The following is a 23,090-nucleotide window of genomic DNA, read 5'->3' on the forward strand; positions in this document are numbered from 1 at the left end:
CTTTTGTCTATTTAATCATATCTAAAGGTCTGATCAAAATTTCAACTGGCCGAATGCTAGTTACATCTATATAATACTAACAAATTTGAATATACAAATATACTTCATATAGTGAACATACACCATTCTCATGAAAAAATACTTTATGTTTTCAATGGTTTTAATCCATTCATTGTATATTTTTCTTTGCTCATTAATGTGTCTGATGCTGATCTTTCTTAATTTTTATTTGGAACTTTAATAGGAACAGTTTTTAACAATAAGAACTGTTTTGTAATACAATATCATTTTTTGGTAAAACAATGTTATTTTCGTAGTTTAGGAACGGATATGGGAACTGTTTAGTAAATAAATGACCGTTCCAATAGAAATTTAAAAAATTTACTATTCCAAACAAATCAAAATGTCATCGTTTTGCTAGTAAAACAGTGTCGTTTTCACTAGTATAGGAACGATCTTATGAACAATTTTGGAATACTTGATCGTTCCAAAATTTTAATATATAAATGATACTTAGCATAGTTTTTGTTCACTCTACAATCACTCTCTCTCTCTCTCTTTCTCTCTCTCTCTCCGTTCGCCCCTGCTCACTGCCGTTTCCTCTCCCCGTTCGCCGTTGTTCACTATCATTCCCCATCGTTGCCTGTCGCTCCCCACCACTCCCCGTTATTTTTAAAAGTTAGTATTAAAAATAAATTTTTATTATTCTTTTGTGAAATATTGTGGATATTCTGACTATTATTTTGAAATTTTCTGTGATGTTTTATTTTTCTAATTTTTTCTGATTTTTAAAAATGCATTTTGTATTAAAAATTTGTTTGAAAATAATTTTTTGAAATATTAAAAATTTGTGAAATATTTTTTGAAATTAAATTATTTTATAAAAATATTTCAAAATAAGTTTTCTAATTTTTTATGTAAATTCTGTAATTTTTGAAAATTATTTTCTGATATATTAAATTTTTTTTGGAAAATAATTTTCTCAAATAATATTTTTTAAATATTTTCTGAAAGTAAATTATTTTCTGAAAATATTTTCTCAAAGTAAATTATTTTCTAAAAATATTTTTTTTTTGTAAATTGTGTAATTTCTGAAATATTAAGAATTTTCTGAAAATAATTTTCTAAAATATATTTTGAAATTAAATTATTTTCTGAAATTAAAATAAATTTTCTATTTTTTCTATAAATTGTGTAATTTCTGAAAATAATTTTCTGAAATATTAAAAGTTTTCTGTAAATTGTTTAGTTTTCGAAAATTATAAATTTTTAATTTATGAAATTGTTGTGTAAATTCTATAATTATTGGGTAATTTTTGAATTTTCTTATTTTTTGACAAATTTTCTGAAATATTATCTGAAAAATCAGAATATATTTTTTCTGTAATTTTTTTTTGTAATTTAAGAAATATTAGAAAAATTGTTGAATTTAGTACACATTTTAAAAAAATATTTGAATTTAGTTCACATTTTAGATTATTTACATAATAATTAGCATAATTAAAAAATTAGGATAATATTTTTAGTATTACAGTATTTACATAATAATTAGCAAAATCACAAAATTAGAATAACATTTAATAATTATAATATTTACATAATAATTAGGATAATATTTAGAATATTTACATATTCAATTTATGAAATTCATGCAGGCCAACGCTTCGACTGTCGGCTCATCACAACTCAACGCCTCGACCAACGGTCCATCCAGCCTCCGCGGACCCTCATGCCCCAAACGATGAGAAATGGACCTCGCTGATGAGGGGCAGGTTGTGGATTAGTACTTTCATTAATATTTGTAAACAAATAATTTTATATTAATATAATTTTTTTGTAATTATCCATATTTTAATGTTAATTGTATTCAATTATTCAATATTTATTTAATTAATCAAATTAATACAAATAATTAATTTTACTAATTAATTATAAATAAAAAATTATTATTTTAAAATAATCTTTTTTTAATATATACATAATTAAAGAACGGTCTTCGGAACGACCGACAAAATTGTTACAACGACGATTTTCCTAATAAAGGACAAATTCGTTTCTAAACATATTCCAAAATTAACGACTAAATATCAAATATTCCATTCCAAACTATAATCCTACAACAGTTACAATAATATTTCTTATGTCTATTCCAAAGTATGGTTCAACTTCAATCTAAAGTACGTTCCAAAGTATATCATCTGGAGACACAACCACCGTGCCAAATTTATGTTAGTATTGCAAAAATCGCTTCAAATCATTTTTAAGAAAATAAAGAAAACTGTTCTAAAATAAAATATATATTCCAGATAAAGAAATTATATTTTATATGGTCATGTAATTAGTAAATGCAGTTATTGTACATGTGGTATGAATACCGATACAAATTAGAAACGGTATCTGCAAAATCATTCCTAATTATTTGTAACACCGTCTATTAGGACGGAAGGCTTTTCGTTCCATAATCGTTTAAAAAGTTGGTTCATAGTAATTCATCCTTAAAAAAATCGTTCATAGCATTAAAAAAAACAGTTCCTAAATCTGGTGCAAATCCCGCAAATTTTTGTCGTGAAATTAATAGTTGTAGTAAAAATTTATTAATCACGGCCACACAGTGATTGTAGATCGTGATTTTTTAAAATAAATTAAGTTTTTACGTCAATTTTTATTTAACCGTGATTAATAATAGTTTTTACCATTGGTTTAATAACTATTTACAAAAAATGTATCATTTAAAAATTCGCGCAAGTAAATATGTTTTCTATCGGTAATGTTTTGTTCATGCATATTTAACGTTAGTTCATTTTGGGTAATCATTTATTTTTTTTCTTTTTTCTATTTTATTAGTTATATAAATATAATAAAAAATTAAATTATACATAAAGTATGCATAGGCTGCTTGTATAGAGCTAATATTGGATATTGAGTAAGTGGGGAAAGGGAAAAGAATTCCTGAACAGTTTGCCTACTTTAGGGGAATGTTTGTGGGACCCACTGAATGACCAAAAGAGAGAAGGGTTTGTCAGATCTTTCTCAATCTTTCAAGATGAAAGAGAAAGGGAAACATGGCATGGGGAAGTAATCATTAACCCCATTTAAAACAGAAGTTGTACCACTTCATCTATTTGTTAACAATATCACCAATTTGTAGGACACCGTTAAGAAAAAAAAATAAGAAATATATATATATATATTTGAATTATTTACTATGCTGTAAATTAAAAGACTTAAAAAATTTTAATAACGTTAATAGTTATTTATTTTAATTAAATATAATTAATACAAAAATTTAAATATGAATCATAAATCAATATTTATTGTTATTTTAACTATAATTAGAAATTGTTCCAACTTTTAATTATTACTTATATTTTCACCTTATTTGCACAAACAACAACTAATAATTGTTGCACAATTATAACTAAGGATTGTCCGTCATGATATTTTAAATTTAATCATAAAAATTATACATAATGAAAAAAATCATATTTCTTACTGTGGTAAAACCTTTTCTTCCGTATATATATATATATATATATGTATATATATTCACACTAATATAAAAAGAAAAGACCATTCATACTCACAAAGCGCAGTTAGTGACAGTATCATACTAATTTTTTGTGAAGCCAAATAATTTAATGACACTGCCATACCAATGAGATAACTAATTTATTCAATTTTTTAAATTTTATATTAACTGATAAATTAATTTTTTTTCTTTTTTAATGTAATATATTATTATATTTTATTTTTATTTATAATATATTTTAAAGTGTTATTGATTGTTTATTATATGTATGTAAAAACAAGATAATACAATAACCAGCACCGTATAAAAAAAGGGTTACTTCATCAAATGAAATCTCAAACAAAAATAGATACACAAGTTGAATAATATTCAGTATTGTTCAAAGTAACCGAAAGATCTAATTGGATGCAAATTAATCATATCGCTAATGAACATCATTTATTATGTTTTTTTTTTTTTTTACAATCTAAAGAAAAATAATCATTAATTATGTAATTCTTTTTAAAAAATTTAATCACTATTCCTTGTTCCAAATTTAAGATTTCTTCCGTCTCCCTTTTAGAATGCAATATATATTTCCTAATTAAACAACATGACATAATTATTTTTAACCACTAATTTTAAGAATAAAAATGAATAAATGTATGAGATTATATTCCCACTATTTCAACGTCCACTAACTTCAAATTTGAATGAAATGAGATTCTTTGTTATCATCATGAGGATGGAGGGAATCATAATTATCAGCTTTTAAATGAAAAATTAATATAATCATCACCAAACACAAAGACGCATTAAGAGAATTAAATTAATGGAAAAAATTGCAAATTACCCCCTGTAATATAAGAAATAAGCAAAAAATCCCATATAAAAAATATAATAGCAAATTACCAATGTATTTTAGAAAATGAAGCAAATTATTCCACTACCTAAACTGTTGACATGGGGTAATTTGCGTCTTTTTTGAAATATAGGAAGGTAATTTACTAATTCTTTTTTCACAAAAAATATTTACTTATTTTCACATGTCATAAGGATAAATTACATTTAACCTTTAAATTAATTATCGGCAACATTAGTTAACATCGCAAATATATCTAGAGATGCTCAAAGTAATGAAAGAACTGTGCAAGACTGACTATTTTTCATCAAAAAGCTCAATACAAAGTCCAGTTCAAAAGTAACAATATTGACACTCAACACCCTGAGTTCAATATTCTTTCCCTTATTTATTTATTTATTTATTTTTTTTTGGGGGTTGTGGAAGAGTTTTTGCAATTACATAATTAATAATAATAATAATAATAATAATAATAATATAATTCTTCAAACACAATATATATCTTGGCCCTTCAAAAATCAGGGCTTCAATTCTCCATCACTGATCACAGTTGATAGTACTGTCCTAATCACTACTACTTATTAAACTGATGAAGCCATTTATATAAAACAAGCTTCTTCAATACCCAAACACATGGGTAATTAATTATTATAATAAAGATAATTAAGCCTAATTTGAACCCTAAAGAAGATAATCAGTAGAGAGAATAAATAGATATATCCGTATAAATATAACTATACATATATATATATATCCCTGCAGGTACATATATACCCCATAAGTAATTTTTTTTTTTTTTTTGTGTGTGTGTGTGTTTGTGGAAGAAATTAAACCCAAACAAATGATGACCACCCCACAATGAGACACCAAAGGAACAGACCCAAAAAAATATATAATTATAAGTAAAAATAAAATATAAATATAATTCCTGGAATATATATGGGGTGTGTGTAATTATAATATTATTTAATTTTAAATCAGTGTTTACCATGATCCTCCACCTATCACTCCATTCGGCCAATAACCAGATCCAGCATCTCCATGTTGATCTCTACTTTCTCCACCATCATTTGTACTATTTGAGACCTGTTTCAAGCTCTGAAAGGGAAACAGAAGCTTCCCACTAGATTCTTGATCAACTCCATGGACGAAACTCCCATAATTGCTGCTGCTTCCAAGCCCATCAATGGAGAAGCTGAGAGGAGGCTTATTAAACTCAGTTAAACTGGAAAACCCTGATGATGATGAAGAGTAATTAACTGCGTTTGGATCATGATTTGTGGAATTGGGAATTGGGACTGGGAAAGAATTCAAAATCCTTGTTGATCCTGTTCTTGTAATCCCGCTCAGAAGCTCCAGGGCTGAGAGATGATGATGATGGTGGTGATGATCTGATGAAGATGAAGAGCAAGGGTTTTGTAAATCTTTGCTGGCTTCAAAGTTTGGGACTTGGATAAGTTCATTTATGGCCTTGAAGTCATTCGCGGTTGATGAGATCAGTCCGAGGTCGAGATCTTGGGTGTCGTGGGCACTGTTTTTAGGGTTTTGGTGTTGTGGGATTATCAAATCAGGGAGTTTCTTGGATGTATAATTTGCAGGAGAGGGAGAAGGTGCAGTGAAGGATGATGATGATGTTGTTGTTGATGTTGATGATGATTTCTTGTTCTTTCTTGAACCCCCTCCGACAGGGATGTTTCGGAGAGACCCACCTGCAGTCCAGTACCGTCTGCATGTCTTGCAGAAGTATCTTGGCTGTGAGAGGCTGTAGTTGTTGTAGTAGCAGAACTTAGTGTTGGTGGAATTGCACCTGGGACAGTTCAAGGCTTGCTCTCTTTGAGGTCTACCTATTTTCCTCTCCAATGAAGATTTTGGACATGTAGTATTGGCTGTTACTATCTCTTCCATTGGTTTCACCACTATATCCTTAAGACCAAAAAGGCCCAGAAATCAATTTTTTTGGCACAGAAGAAGGCTCAACATATATTAAATACAAGGAATTGAAATGATCATCAGCAGCAATCCATAAAATTCTTGAGAGCAGTACAAGTCAAAGATGCAAGAACAAGAGCCCAATAACAAAGACAAAGTAATTTACAAAAGTTATGGACAAAAAAAGGCTAATGATACATCAAATACAAGGAATAATGAACAGCAGCACAAACCCACAGAATTCTTGACAGCAAAAACTAACTCAAGATGCAAACGAAAAGGCCAACAAAATCAAAGTAATTGATCAAAATTTTTGTAAATGATGAGCAGCTGCAGCAACCCACAGAATTCTTGAGAGCAAAAAGAAAAAAAATTAAAGATGCATACAAGGAGAGAAGAAATTAGTACAAGAAAGTCAGCTTTAATTAGTTTGCTTTAAACTTTTTGAATTCAAAGATCATAAAACAAGGAAAAGGGAAAGATTAAGCAATAATACCAAATTAAATCTTTTTCCTTGATATCTAGCTTCTTGCGAAAGTGAAGTGCAACGTTCACACACACACATATATATATGGAAGAACCAAAAGTAGAAAAGGGAGTAGAAAAGTTAGCTAGCTCGGTGGGGGGGTACGGTGTATGAAATACGAAGAGTACTGCATATATATGAATCTTTATACAAAGGAAATTGAGCTGAAAAGTATTATAAACCTCATCAAGTCATTCTTGATGAAGTTATTACATGGACAGAGAGAGAGAGATAAGGTGATGGGATCTCTGTACCTGAGGCCATTGAGCAGTATCCATGGATGAAGAGAGAAGAAGAAGAAGAAGAAGAAAAAAGAAAGGAGAAGGTATATATTTGAGAAGGAAAAAAAACACCTGCTTTCTTGCAACTGCTATAAAAAAGCAGGAAAAGGAATGTTTGAGATGATTTATTGATGTTCTGTGTGCTCTGTGTGTGTTTTGTGTGCGTGTGTGTGAGAGAGAAGGAGAGAGAGACCTATGTCAATTGTCAAGTACTAACCTTCCTGAATTTTTCTTCTTAACCAAAATTACTCTTTCTTTTTTTCCAATTTTATTTTTTTTGAAAACATCTTTTCCACTTCAAAATGTATGGTTTTCTCAATTACTTTTGTTCTATATTTTAGAAAAAGACCCCAATTAATAGGAAAACTTATATTATTCTTCCCCCAATTTAGGCCAAATATATTTTCGATCTCATTATTTAAGGGACTACTATAATAATAATTATTGAATAGGTATATATATTTCATATTGATAATTGACGTATATAAATTGTTATTATATAACTATAACCTATTAAAGAAAATAAAAAGAATTTGTCTCATAACTTGGAAAAAGTTTCATTTTCTATTCTCTTTCTAACTTCTATTAAAATTGAAGGCAAAAATAACGTGCAAGTCATATGGCCATTAACTTTTCAAAATGGTTAAAAACAGTCCCTTGACTGGCATATAGTTTTTGCGTTAATTTACTAACGAAAGTTGGTGGGAGGACATAAAAGTGAATTTTTTTAAAGTTATGAAACATTTTTTAGAATCACTTTTTTTTCGGAACGACTTTTTTTTTATTTTATAATGCTTTTTTTTGGAACGACTTTTGTAATGGCTAAGTCTACCGTGGCTAAATGAGACATTACAAAGTATTTATAATGGCTTGTCAAAAAGCCGTTACAAATTATAACGACTTTTGTATGTTGTAGCCGTTATAAAACTAGTAACATGAAAAAAAAAATAAGTTGGAATGGCTTTTGTAATTGATAGGTTAGATTTGATATAAATGTTGTAACGGTCTTTGTAACACATTTAGGTATACTTTTACCAGATATTTGGAACGATTTTTGTAATGCTCTTTGTAACTGTTTTGTATTATATTTATATCTATTTTTGGCACTGCATTTATAATTATTTTTTCTACTCATTTTCGTAATGGTTTTTGAAACGACCTGGTATTTAATTTGTAACTATTTTTTGCACATTATTTGTAATGGCCTGACGATTTTACATTATATTGGTGTATTAAAAAAGATGTTACAAATGTAGATACAAAATTTATTATTCTTAATTTATTTTAAATATTTATTTCATTTAATTTAATTTAAAATTATTTTATATATTTTAATATTTATTTTTGTAAAATTAAATAAATAAATTTATATAAAACATACATAATATAAAAAAAGTAATAATTCAATTACAAAAATTAAAATATTATTACAAAATTGTATTTTTACAAAATACCGAGAAAAAAATTCTAATCTAAATTTTATCCCTAGTGACCGCGTGTTCGTTGTCGCCATTGGGTGCCGAGGGATCAACTGAAGGCTCCGGGGCTAGATAATCAGGCTAGTTGGGATCGATGTTTCTGATGTAGCACTCGAGTGGCAACACTCGATCATTTATGTCGGGGCGTTGTGGCTGTGGTGGCGAGGGTGAGGGAGCAGTCGACTAGGTCACCTGGGATGGTCCAGCAATCGAGTGGTGGGCCTCAGAGCTGAGATCGAATACTCGGCCCTCCTCCAACGACTCACTATAGACATCCAGACCTGCTGCTCGTCTGGGGCCATAGAGCCTTGAGAGGACAATGGAGGCTCTTCATTGTTATTCCGCCGTCTCTGGTGTTCCTCCATCATCCTCAAGAACATCTCCTATGAATATGTTAAATAATTAGATTTAAAGAAATAATATAAAACTAAAAGAATAACTTACGCAAAAAAATTTAATTACTTACCACGACTTCCTCTGCCGTCGGACCGCTCCACTGACCGTCCTACTTTTTTTTGTAGATCTTTTCGAATACCTCCATTTGAGTGACGAGGCGTTTGAGTTGTTTCTCATGTTCAAAAATTAATTTAAGAAATGATTATAAAAAAATAAAATAAAATTAATAATATGATTTGAAATACTTACCATCTTCCACTTGTGCGCTCCAACGGATGACGACCCCCTGCGGTAGACGTCGCAACTGCTTCCGGGATTGCAGCCCTGTTGACCTTATTTTGGCCGACCGTGCATGAAATTCTGGGCTCGACCAGAACTCTAGGAGCTGGTGCCAGATCTCCTTAATCAACCACAACGGTCGGGCCAACTAGTTTCGGGCGTCAACAAACCACTTCTGCAGGAACTTCCCCGCCTACGACTTGACGAGTTTTAACACGCTATAGTCGTCGTAGTCCCACTAATACAACATCTGAAAAATTAAAATAAAAAAAAATATAAATTTCAATTAAAAATAAATAATATTATGGTTACCTTCAACTCTGGAATCGGAATAGCTGGTGCTCCGCGGGATTTGCGATATGTTGGCCCAAGGATGCGAATAATGCTATTTGACTGCATTATTGACGGTTGTATGAAAATTATGATCGGACCTGAAAATAATAATTGAATACTAAAATTAATTTGAAATAAAAAAATTAAATTAATTAACAAAATTATCTTACGTACCTTGCATCCCGGAGGTTGATGTAATGCCTCTGGGCTTCTAAGGGAAGTAGCATCAATAGTGGTGGTGGTGGTGGGGGTGGTGCATCCCCTACCAGCCCCCGCCACATCTGACCCCACTGTCGGAGTCAGCGGGAATCGACAATAGTTGGGACACAACCTTCGATGATAGGGCCGCTGGTGCAGCTTCCGATGATGGGGCCGTTGGCACAATTGTAAATAGCTCATCCTGGGGCACGGCCACGTCCTCATCCCGAAAAATTTTATTACAATGTTAATAATTTTATTAAAATTTCTATTTTCAGAAAAATTTAAAATATAATTTCAAAAAATTTCATTTAGGTGAATAATTTCTCTAAAACTTGCATTGTAGTCCTTAAATTTCTAAAAATTCCATAAAATTTCTATTTTCATAAAATAACATTTAAAGTCCTCTAATTTTCTAAAAATTCTATTTAGGTCAATAATTCCTAAAAATTGCATTGTATTCCTTAAATTTCTAAAAATTTCATACAATTCTATTTTCCTAAAATTACATTAAAGTCCCCTAATTTCTTAAAAATTTTATTTAGGTTAACAATTTTTCTAAAAGTTGCATTGTAGTCCTTTAATTTTTAAAAATTTTATAAAATTTTTATTTTTTAAAATTACATTAAATTCCTTCGTTTAGGTGAATAATTTTCCTAAAGATTTCATTTAGGTGAATAATTTTCCTAAAGATTTCATTTAGGTGAATAATTTCCCCAAATTTTTTGAATGTTTTTTAAAATTACAGAAAATAATTTTTTTTTATAAATTATCCAAATTTTAATTGTTTTATAACTAAAGAAATTAAAAAAATTACAAAAAATATTCAATAAGTTATTCAATAAAAAATTCATACATTTAAAAAAAATATTACATACATTTAAAAAATTCAAGAAGAAAAATTACATAAAATTTAAAACAATAAAAAATTACCTGGTAGGGGAGGCCGAAAATGGTGGTATCTGGTAGCGGGGGCGGCGGAAGGGAGTGAAAGAGAGAGAGTAAAAGAGATGGGGTGCGGCAGGGGCGGTGGTGGCCAGGGGGGTAGGGCAGGCGGTGGGGAGAGGAGAAGAAAGGGAAGAAAAAGAAGAAGAAAAAAAATATGCAAGTGTTGTATTATATATAATTTGGCCGTTCCAAAAGTCGTGCCAAAGAGAGTTACAAAATTTGAAAAGCTGTTACAAAATATGTAGGTTAATGTCACCATTTAAAAATCTATTACAAAGGCCGTTACAAAATACGGATATGGCGTCGTTTTGATAACTTTCGTTACAAAAGCTGTTCCACAAGTCGTTACAATTAATTAGTTAATTTTATTAAAAATTATTATTAAAAAAAGATGTCATTTTCGATGATTTAATGCTGTGAAATATATTATTGTACTAGAAGAATATAATTGAAATATATTAAAAAAATAAATTTTTTTATTTGACATGCATACATTGTATATTCATAAATATTAGTATTACATTTATGTAACTGTCCTCTTACAGTGTTGAACTGCATGAGTTAATCGGACCATCAAAATTAAGATCCATTCGTCAAATATGATCACACTTATGAATGAATCCATTTGCCTAGGTTGTAACCTTAGTGGGTATACGGATTCCGACATACTGTTCCTAGAACGTAATATTAATTATTCAAATCGTTGTATTTTTATATCAGGCTATGTGATTTAAAATCACAATATCTGATATGACTTAATGGACATATTCTTGTCTACATTTAAATTTGGTATGAATTTGGGTGGCCGAACGTAAAGATATCGTATTTTCCAATGTGATGTTTTGAAATGACTCATTTTTGTAATGACTTTTGTAACGGCCATGTAATTTACACTTGTAATGGCCTATGGAACAGCTTTTGTAACGGCCAATCGAATTGAGAATTCCCACCATTTTTTTAATTTATATGCCATTTTTTCCGTCTTCATTTGGGATGGTCATTGTAACAATTTCTTATTAGTTTGGCAGTTTCAAAGGTTAAATTATTTTGTACCGGCTATTCTCATGGCGTTTGGAACTCTTCATATTCTGTTATTTTATAGCGGTTGTTGTAACGGCTTGTAATAAAAAAGTCGTAAAAATTGTCACGATTTTTATAATACCGTCTTTTTGTATTTTTTTCCTGTGCTTTTTTCCACTATCATTGTAACGGCTTGTTATTTTACCTAAAAGTCGTTCCACAAAAAACTTAACCATCACAAACCGTAGCAAATGAGTAACGACCATTAAATTATAACGGTTTTATGCACACCACATAAATAAATACATTTTTATCACCCCCTCAATGATGTTAGCACGTCCAATCTATTACAAAACTGTTACAATGGCCGTTTCAATTGGAACGCCATATGACCGTTATAAAAGAGTTGTTACAAATTCCATCATTTTTTTTGAAGTGAATTCCGCAAGTAATGAAATTAAAAGTTTACAAAATCTAAGTTATAGAAGGAAAAATGTAATTTTCCCACCCTAATAAATAGTATATGTTCGTTTAGGAAAAATTTATAATTAGCTTGTGGCTTAGAATTATATACGTACTCGATCTAAGATGCCTAACAACAGGAGTTATAATCATCATAATTAAGTTGTAATTTTCTCAAATAAATAAAAGAAACAACAATGTGAAAGACATTTCGTAGAAGAAGGGTGCTTTAGTAATTTCCCACTATATATACGGAACTTGAATGAATTAATGATAAAATCTTTGGGTGAATAGCAATTTACCCCTGTGATATTGAAAATGAGCACTTTATCCTTTATGAAAAATATAGCAATTTATTCCACTATACTTTTTAAAATGAAGCAATTTACTTTCTTATACAGGGAGGTAAATTGCTTCATTTTAAAAATTATAGGGGGGTAAATTGTTGTATTTTAAATAATATAGGGAGGTAAATCGCTATTTATTTTTTCATAAAGGAATAATTTGCACATTTAAAATATCACAAGGGGTTACTTGCATTTTTTTCTAAAATCTTTTATCTATGTATGTGTATGTATATATATATATATATGTCGTAGCAGGTAAATTAACTGCGACGGGTACTGAACTTGTCATAGTAAAATATATTTACTCGCTACACACATTTTTTCACTTGCCAGAAATTTAAGGATCATGTCGAGCACTTTAAGGTAATATCATACAACTTCAGAAAGTAAATATATTCCCTGTATGTACAAGACTATATTATCAATTTGGAAAAGATGCAACCAAATCCATCTTATATCATAAATGAGCAAATTATTCTTTTATAAAAAAATAAATAACAATTTATCTCCCTATATTTTTTAAAATACAACAATTTATCTCTCTGTACTTTTTTAAATGAAGCGATTTACCTCCCTGTATAAGGAGGTAAATTGTTTCATTTTAAAAAGTATAGGAGGGTAAATTGTTATATTTTTTTCATAGGGAGCTAATGTGCTCATTTTCAATATCACATGGGGTAAATTGCTATTCACCCTTTTCAATTTTATCTAATTCAATCCGTATTTCTTAACATAACAATTAATCTTGATCCCCGAGCTAATTGGGAGTTGGAAGGATGATTTTTCAACTTCTAAAATTCATGTATATAAATATAAATCCAAGGTCAAGATCAAATATAAAAAACCAACATATATAATATATAATACTACACATATCAATATATATATAAATTCAATTAGCTATACTTACCTCAAATCTCAAGGAACTGGTCAGCCTTCTATTTTGTCTTCACGTCCTATAATAGAGTATTATACATATAATCAATATATATAGACTATCATAAATTCTAAATAAAGTATTATATAATGTTCATATATATTCCACAAATCTGCAATATTTCATCTATATTGAAGTCAAAACCTCTGTCCCATTTTCTTTTAAATAACTAAACTTTCTAAGCTTTTCAAATATATATTTAATTTATCAACTAACTAATAAGAATTCATTTAATCAAACCCCTTATATATTTATTACTATCATCTTTTATATCATCCCTAAATTATACTACCATCAAAAACCTCATTTCCCTTTTTAATAACATAATATTTCTTAAATATGATTTTCAGAATATTTTCATGAATTTTCTATCAATTTATCATTACTATATAAATTAATTAGACAACAATACATAGAATTACGTATTTAGTTAATTATTCTGATGGAATTGCATAAATTAACTATAATAATAATTAAATCTAAAAAATCTAATAATTTAATTAACCAACTTAAATCATTTTTATATAAAATGTGATATTTAATTCAACATTAATTTGAGTAGAAAAACTTATAAAATACTCCGATAAACTACATTTAATAAATAGATTAATTAAATAATATAATTATATAAATTATTAAAAATTAAAATCCAAAATCCCGTACCTTTGTTCTCTACTTGTGTGCGTCGGTGTGTGTGTTTGAATACGATTACGTGTGTGTTAATTTGTGTAAAATGTCTGTGTGTGTTTATTTTAAAATGTAAAAGAGGTGAGACGGTGGGTGGCATGATGCTGCTCACCCCTCTTTTTTTTTTTTTATTGTTATTTCATATTATTTTTTATTTTATTTAATCTTTACTATTCAACTAAGTTTCATAAAAAATTACCAATTAAGCCCACAATTCTGTATTATAATCTTTAGGGCATCACAGAAACCTCTCCTATCAATACCATCAGCGTAGACTTGTGGGTCGTCGCCTCGTATTGGACCAACATTGATCCGGGTCGAATTATTCGATCTCTTGAGACGATCTCACCGCTGATCGACTAACTCTTTCGAAACAGATTTTGGATCCCCTGAGAATAAGACACGAACCGTGAGCTCGTCGGACCCGTCCCCGACAATGACCCTCCGACGCTCAAGTTAGGTTGATCGAGATAAATATATTCTATCTCAAAGTTCGATCTCAATTAATGTATATCAGTTACCTCATTTATGGCGTATCGGGGTCTATTTATAGTACACAGTTGTACGGCAAGTACTGGGCCACGTGGCCTCATCTGGCTGACTCACATTCTGATCGAACGGTCGTTATTGTCCGGGTCTTCCATTGGTTCACGCGACCCGGGTCGGGTCCTCTGCGACCCGCCCGTTACAAAACACGCGGATGCGGTTGCGGAAATGACCATCATGCCCTTAATGAAGGGCGTTTCAGTCCTTTTGTAGGGGGATTACACGTATACCCATCAAACATATTAATTAACTTATGAATAGTCTTCTCAAGTCCATTCATATTGTAGTTAATAATAAATGGGTTGTAGGATGGTGGAAGTGACTGAAGATCTCGTTAATGTATTTGACATTTTCAAGCCCAGCTTTAAGGTCTTCGAGCTTCTCCACTAGAATAACATCTTAACCCCGTGATTTTTTACAAACGATCCTTCGGCCATTTTGGTCTAGAAAATGCTTTTGTGGCGGCATATCTAATATACATATCCGGAACTGCATAAACTTCCTTCATGCGGAGCATTGTCGAGGGAATATTATCTAGCCCACTATATTGCTTTTGGATGTCATTGGATATCGAAGCCAATATGATATTGTGGACCTTGCGGTTGTTCTTAAACCACTTCTCGAATGTGAGACATTCTTCGGGCGAGGACCCTTCAGGCAAGGTCGTTCCGAGTGGCTGTCCAAGATATAGCCCTGGTTTTCAAAATCTAGGACAATCCTCAAATTTTGCAGCCAGTCGTTGTAGTTTGTGATATTGAATTTGATAGTCTCCATTGTATTAGTTAAAGGGGTTTTAGATATTTTCTAAAGAATAGAAAATTAAACAGAAATCAACTAATGATTGTATTATTATGAATTAAGCTTAAAGATTTGGTCTTTAGTTTTTAACTCTCCCACTATTTATACGAAAGCCCACCACTCTGAAGTGGGGTTTAGGGAATAGCATTTTCTAGTGGGCTTGGGATCCACAAGCGAATTTTTCATGTCCCGCTTTTACGATTCACAGGGCAAAAAATCCTCGTGGGAGGTATCCAATACCATTCTCATCCCATGTGATTCCTAAGATCTTTCGCCTCAACTCTTTACATGATTCTGAGGACTTCAAGCGAATCACGTTACTCGGTGTTAGGCCCGACCCATCAACCAAATTACATTCGTTGCCCCCTACGACTCTTGAGACAGGAAAATGGTGAACATGTTCCTTTGTTAACAACAATGGTGCAACTTTCTTCTACCCCAAATGTGCCATGACTCGTGAGACCACACTTAGGTATCGGTAGCTTCCTCACAAAATTACTGTAGATGGAAGGCTTGGAGAGATCAAAATTATTTTGATCCAAGTACATTATGGGCCTAATGTTTAACTTGGTCCAACCAAGTGAGAGTTTTGTTGAGTTTAGACCAAGACCTCATCACATGTTAACATTGCATGCATAAATATAAAGCATTAAATAAACGCATAGCATGCAATGAAACCTATGCAACCCACTGAGCCCGCAGTGAGTCTAAGGTTTGTCTAAGGTGGCCCTATGCTATTACAAAATATTTTACCCATCAACATATACATAGGCCTTGTGATATCTACATGGGCCGCCCACTCCGTGGTCCTCCTCCTTCATGGACCTTTATCTCCATGGGTTTGCTAAAATAAACCTCACCAAAATGTCCTATACAACTCCCATTACAAATTTAAAAAGAGACCTCGATCAGAAGTCGGGGGGAGTACATTAGGAGGGAGATAACAAGTGTTATTATTCCAAGACTAAAAATTAGAAGGAGGGAGAAAAAAAAAAACACAAGGGCACACGGGCCCACCCAATAAAAACAAAAAGACACACATGCGGTATAGGGCTCCTGCGATCATCCGTTTTACATTCATAATAACAATTAATCGTAGCAGACAAGAAAATGAACATACCAATAAATTATCATGGTATCCAATATCATGATAAACAATTATATGCGGAAAATAATAATTTTAAAATTTGCAATTCGAAGGGGTGATAAAACCCCGTGCATCCAATGCACACAAAACCACCAAATTAATTAAAGCAATTTATTTCTAAGAAAAAAATTAATTTTCTCCAAAATTAAATCAGCAAAAAATAATATTTTTTAGAAAATGTGCAGAAATTGCAAAATCTAAATTTTCGCAAAAACGGCAAAAAATGGCCTAGTCATCGACTTTCAACAGCAGTGGCAGCCCAGTGGCCGCACTACTTGGGCACAGCGCACACACGCTGTATACTGCAGGTCGACAATGCACTACTACAGTAATAATATTTATTTTTATTTCCACATGTCAAACTGAAATTAATGTAAGTATTTTACTAAAAAATTCAATTTTCATAGAAATACTTAAAACATCTGAAATTACAAAAATTAAACAAATTAATTTTCTCATATAATTATTCAAGAATAAGCAAAACATATATCATGCTTAAAAATAGTAAAAAAATATATTGTCATGCTTATTCACACAAAATCATAGCCCCTACATCGAATCGATCTCTAATACCACTTGAAAGCACCGAAAAGTGCAAGTGGATTGACCCGAAAACACGCACGCGGAAGCGGTAATACTAAATTACTTAAATTAAAACAAAAATAATAAAATCATAATTCCAAAGGGTGTACCCTTGGAGTTCCCGGGCGTTCGATGTAGTTGTTCAAAATGACAATAAAATTAAACAGGGCTAATAGTTGAATGAAAAGGAGAGGTACAAAAATTATAAATCAAGAATTACCTTTTTTTTTTTATTTATTTTGAACCTCCTTCGTTTGGTTCGTTCACCCAATGCTTCAACGTAGAAACCTTCTAAAATTGTGTCCACACCACACTGAACTTAAAATCCCGCAATTCTCTTTGCCAGAAAAAAATTAGGGAGAAAAACTCACCAAGTGTATATAGAAGAGGGGGCGGCCGAATGGTGTTAGGATAGTAGGAAATTATTTTGTGATTTTTATTATGTACTCATTAGTCATTCCAAATGACTAATACACATATTTATACCTTCAATGGATGTATTAGAATGTGTCTAGATTCATTCTATCATCCATAAGTGAATTTGTTATTCCAAATCAAGGATGACTAACATGGCACTTTCCAAAAGTGAATTTGTTAGTCAATAATTGTTTTTTTTCTAAATTTTCCACCAACTTAATTAAGGGGTGCTTGGGCAAATTTTATAAAATAAAATACAAGTTCTAATAATTTTAATTAAAATCCAATTTAATCAAAGTCCACTAAATTAAGTGCAATATATATTTAGTCCAATTAAATAGATGAGCCCAACGAGTCTTTATAAAATATGTGCGACTTATTATATAATATGGACAAGCCCAATTTAAACTGATACTATTAATTTATTCTTGGGCTTTCACCATCCAATGGATCCCTCTCATTTATAAGTAATCCAATTACTTTTGGAATTAATTCCTCGTCCCTTCTTGGTGATTTGTGTGTGTGACTCTTTAGGTTCATCTTTCCGTTAGACTTGGGCTAGAGTCAAACACTATTATTACTTAAATTCAATTTAATTAATAATTCTTGATCAACCATTAATGAGAAAGTCCGTCACCATGTGTGCCCGTCACCATGGGTCAATCGCACTAGAGACTAGACAAATATCCATGTGAAGTTTTAGGATCTCGAGTCCATACGGGTATGGTCCTTTCATCTACCGTCTCCTGGCCTTAGTCTACAGAATGGAATTAGGTGTTAGTTCCCATCCTGGACTAGGAGTCTATGCTTAATACTTAAGATTGTGTTACGCTAAATTGCTAAACATAGAAACTTCTTTTTCCTATTCGTTCAATGCCTGTGGGCACAGGTTTACAGAGCGTAAACACATCTACAAGTGCATAGGAGATACCTCTGTCACGTTTTGACAGAGGACAGATCCTCAATTGGAACTCACCGTCCTCGCTACAGTTTTCGCTACATGTTTTAACTAAAATGTGTAGCGAGGACAATGAGTTCCAAGAATAGGATTCGTCCCCTGTCGAAACGTGACAGACGTATCTCCTATGCACGTGCAGATGCCACAGTCATTGATCGAATAGGAAGAAGAGGTTCTTATGTCGAGCAACTTGGCGTAATGTGATCTCAAGTATTAAGATGGACGCCTAGTATAGGATGCAACCGACGCCCAATTTCTTGCCCTAGACTAAGACCGAGAGATGGTAGACTGAAGGATCGTACCCATATGAACTCGAGAGCTTAAAGTTCTCATTGAAATTCACCTAGTGGACTGTTGCTAGACAGCCACCCATGGTGACGGGCTTTCTTGATCAAGGCTTGATCGAGAATTATTAATTAAATTGAATTTAATTAATAGTAGTGTTGGACACTAGGTCATGTCTAGTTGAAAGGTGAACCTAAAGAGTCACACACAAATCACCAAGAAGGACGAGGAATTAATTGAAAATAATTTCAAAAGTAATTGGATTACTTATATGTGAGAGGGATCCATTGGATGGATAAGCCCAAGGGTAAATTGAATGGATTAATTTATATTGGGGTTGCCCCTATTATTTAATAAGTTGAACTTATTATTTAATAAAGGGTTATTAGGCTCATGTATTTAATTGAATTAACTATATGATAGACTTAATTAAGTCGGCTTTATTTGAATTAAATTTAATTAATCGGGCCTTGTATTTTAATTAATTAAAATCGGCCCAAGTCCATTAATTAAGTTGGTGAAAATTGTTCAAAAAGAAAATTATTGCTAACAAATTCACTTTTGGAAAGTGTCATATTAGTCATCCTTTATTTGGAATAGAAGATTTTATTACCTTATGGATGGTTAAATAAACCTAGACATATTTTAACGCATCTATTCAAGGTATATATATGTAAATAAGTATTTGGAATAACTAATGAATGAATACACAATGCACAAAAATAATATCCTCTCCACTAATTCCACTATTCGGCCACCCTTTCCTCTCGTACACACTTGGTGTGATTTCTCCTTAATTTTCTACTAGAAAAGAGAATTGTGGGATCCCAATTCCGATGTGGTGTGGACGCAACTTTAGAGGCTTCTACGTTGAAGCATTGTATGAATGGATCAAAATGAATGTGGTTTGAAGTAAATGAAAGAAATAGGTAATTATTTACGTTCTAGTACCTCTCGTATTTCATTCAACCAATAGACCCGTTAATTTTATTATTGTTTATTATTATTAACTACATCGAATGCCCGGGAACTTCAAGGGTGCACCCTTGGAGTTATGGTTTAGTTTCGTTGCGATTTTATTTTAATTTACGCAATTTATTTTAACTGCTTCCGCTTGCGCGTTCCCAGGCAGATCCACTCGCACTTCGTGGTGCCTTTCACCTTTGCTAGAAGAGAATAGGGGAAAAAAACACACCAAGTTTGTTGAGAAAAGGGGCAGTCGGTTGGGGGGTTTCTAGGGTAGGAATAATTTTGTGTTGTGTAGTTTTAACTAGTTTTTTCAAATAACTAATATATACCTGATATACATTGGTAAAAATTATTAAGTTGTAAGGGCAAAAATATAATTTATTGTATAGGAGGCATACACTAAACATATACAATCAACCATACCGTATAATTTACAACACTACTATAAATACCAAAATATTAATTTTTTATGCGAGCTACTATTCATTGACTGAGACACCATTCTCTTGAAAACCGCACCTCTTATGGAAATAGCAATTCACCTGGTGCGCAATCGTGCCGACTTAAAATTCCCTATTTTATCCCATAGTAGAAAAACTTTAACCACATCATTGGCGCTGTCTGTGGAAAAGTTTACCTCGACACTGAGTATGCAAACCAGGTCTCGAGCCTTGGCGGAACAAGACCCGCCTCGCGAAGAGTCACTGCCCCAGTAGGTAACCCCCCGACACATGAGCAAGTACCCCTTAATGGGGAGATTCCTCCACCACATCGACAATCTCCGCCCGTGCCTCCCGGGACAGCACTCTCCCTGGAAGCTCCACCCCAAGAACCGATGATCCAACTGACATAAGAAGCTTTGCTTGTCCTTCTACGCGATGCATCTACTCAAGCGGCGGCCTAAGCCGTAGCCTAATTTATATCCCGACAACCTACGAACCCACCCCCTCCTCCCCCTCGCAGAAGTCGAGAGTTATCCTCGGCTCCCGAGGAGGAGGAGCAGAGGAGGAAGAAGTGAACATCAAGATCTGTAGGCCTGAAGTTGCACAGACTCAAGGTTATAATCTCCGTAATCGTGAATCTTTCGCCCCCCACCACCTAAGGGAGTCGAGGATTCCTACTTATCATTAGCCATAGCTCCTCCAAGACATAGCCCTTTTACCCCGAACATTCTAGCTGAAGCGCTCCCAGCAGGCCTCAAGGTCTCGAATCTACCGGAATATGAAGGGATGGGAGACCCACAAGAACACTTAAACAAATTTTACGCAAAGATTGATTAATACGATCTGAGTGACGTCGCTTACTACAAGGTCTTCCGCACTACGCTCTCGAAACGTGCATTAGCCTGGTTCAACCAACTGCCCGTTGGAACTATTTCTAGCCTCGAGCAGTTTGCTCAACGTTTCTTGCATCACTTCTCCGTGAACAAAAAAGTTCCAAAAATGGATGCATCTCTATTTACCATTCGCCAAAGGGAGGGCAAAACCTTGAGAGACTACATCCAAAGATTCGTGGACGCAGTGCATGAAGTTCCCCATGTTAATCATGAGTTGTTGGCTAGTATTATCTAACAGAACCTGCTACTGGGAAGATTCAAGGAGTCTATAGCCGGTAACCCCCTAGCACTATGGAAGATTTACTCGTGCACTCCCAGAAATACATCTGAATTGAGTAGTATAATGCTTTGGATCCTTCCCTTAGCGGCAGCAGGAAGGGTCGGGAAGAGGAAAAGGAACCGAAAAAGAAAGAGAAACGCAAGCATGTACCTCCGGCGGGGTTTGCTCACTATATCCTCTTGAATGCTCCCAGGGGGGAGATATTAATGGTGGCGGAACAGCAAGGGCTAATCAGTCAATGGCCGACAAAGATGAAAGATAACCCTAAGAGACTCAAATCCAACAAGTATTATCGTTTTCACCGAGACAGGGGACACACGATGGAGGAATGCCATCACCTGAAGAATGAGATAGAAAAATTGATCCAGCGGGGACACTTAAAGGAATATGTCAATCACTATGCACAAGGACGCCAATTTGACCATGGGCCGAATGTGCAAACTGCTTGTGACGATAACTATCCCACCGCAGGAGTCATCCCGTGATCTCAAAAAGATCAACAAGCCATGAAGGAGTAACTCAAAGTTCACGTAGCAGAAAAAATTATTTTATTGGCTATTCACTTGTAATAGGAGAAAACTCGAGTAGTAGCTCGACATATCCTTCTCTCCTTTTGATTTCCCTAAAACTTTGTATTATGAATTTTAAGTAATGAAGTTGGTTTTCTTGTCGTAGTCCCAACAAACGAAATAAATTTAGACATATAGATCCTTGAAGTTTCACGAGGACCCTAGAGGCAAAATTGTCATTGTCATACAGGCAAAAGTCGCTATTGCCCCGGGACCCCCTAAATGAAACTTTCATTGAGATCCTCGTCAATAATGTCGCCCCGGAAACTTTACATCCCTTTGAAGTTGGTAAAAGACCGACTCCAGGACATGAAGTATCCTTTGAGGTAACATCCCCTTATCAAATTCTTGAGGCAACGAAAAATATTGGTATCGAAAAATTTTGCCCCCCCCCTTTTGAAGTTGGTAAAAACCTAACTATGGGGCTTGAGCAAAAACACCCCTTGAGGCAACATATGACGAATGCAAATCATAAGAGAACAACACAACAATTTAGTAAGTGTAGTGACTACATTTATGAATGTGGAGGACTATCGAGTTACCTACCAAAATTTTCAACCTAATGGATGGTGAAGAAATCACCCCAAGAGGCTACGTCCTTAAAAAAATTGTGCCGCTTCATCTTCTTCTAGGTCTTGGGGGACTGCATCACCAAATGTAAGAATTATTTACGGGGAATCTCATCTCTTGAAGATGACATCGAATTTCTCAAAACAAATGAAAGAGTTTGGCGCAAATGATGAATAAATTCTGAACAACCTCTACCACTGGAGAATGTGAACAAATATTGTGAAGAAATATTTGATGGTGTAGTGGTTGGAGTTCTCACTTTCCGCACTTTTGACTTGGGTTCAAAACCCATAGGACGCAAAAATAAGCACTTCCTCCCCAACACTTGAGGACTTGAGGCTCAAGGTGGGTGCGAGGGGGCGCCTCGAGCCACAGCACTAGGAGCTAGCTCGAGGCACCCATCTCGAGCCTAGCTCAGCTGGGACTGCACGGCCGAGCTCGA

The 23,090-nt window shown here is 33.0% G+C and overlaps 1 protein-coding gene and 1 long non-coding RNA gene across 4 annotated transcripts; both read right to left on the reverse strand.

Annotated features, from left to right (window-relative positions):
- Positions 1–4,851: 4,851 nt before the first annotated feature.
- On the reverse strand, positions 4,852–7,291 carry LOC105179111 (dof zinc finger protein DOF1.8-like). 3 transcript variants are annotated; one of them, XM_011102708.2, is made up of 2 exons: positions 7,080–7,291; positions 4,852–6,286 (listed from the first exon to the last, which is right to left on the reverse strand). In XM_011102708.2, exons 1-2 carry the CDS (start codon positions 7,087–7,089, stop codon positions 5,355–5,357), a joined length of 942 nt encoding a protein of 313 aa, XP_011101010.1. In that variant the 5' UTR covers positions 7,090–7,291; the 3' UTR covers positions 4,852–5,354. The 3 variants fall into 3 exon arrangements, with proteins under 3 accessions (XP_011101010.1, XP_011101009.1, XP_020546890.1); XM_011102707.2 differs by having other exon boundaries at positions 4,852–6,293; positions 7,080–7,289; XM_020691231.1 differs by lacking the exon at positions 7,080–7,291 and adding an exon at positions 6,796–7,051 and having other exon boundaries at positions 4,852–6,293.
- A 1,313-nt stretch (positions 7,292–8,604) lies between these two features.
- Positions 8,605–9,840, reverse strand: LOC105179112. The gene is made up of 5 exons (XR_849217.2): positions 9,767–9,840; positions 9,572–9,690; positions 9,230–9,497; positions 9,051–9,119; positions 8,605–8,967 (listed from the first exon to the last, which is right to left on the reverse strand). It is a non-coding gene; the product is annotated as an uncharacterized LOC105179112 (long non-coding RNA).
- Between the last annotated feature and the right edge of the window lie 13,250 nt (positions 9,841–23,090).

Source organism: Sesamum indicum, unplaced genomic scaffold (assembly GCF_000512975.1).
Source record: "Sesamum indicum cultivar Zhongzhi No. 13 unplaced genomic scaffold, S_indicum_v1.0 scaffold00124, whole genome shotgun sequence".
NCBI lineage: Eukaryota > Viridiplantae > Streptophyta > Magnoliopsida > Lamiales > Pedaliaceae > Sesamum > Sesamum indicum.

Coding starts and splice junctions, on each gene's coding strand:
- LOC105179111 (XM_020691231.1), bottom strand. CDS start 6,864: ATGTGTGTGTGTGAACGTTGCACTTCACTTTCGCAAGAAGCTAGATAT. Junction 6,294..6,795: donor AAGGAAAAAGATTTAATTTG/GTATTATTGCTT, acceptor TTTGGTCTTAAG/GATATAGTGGTGAAACCAAT.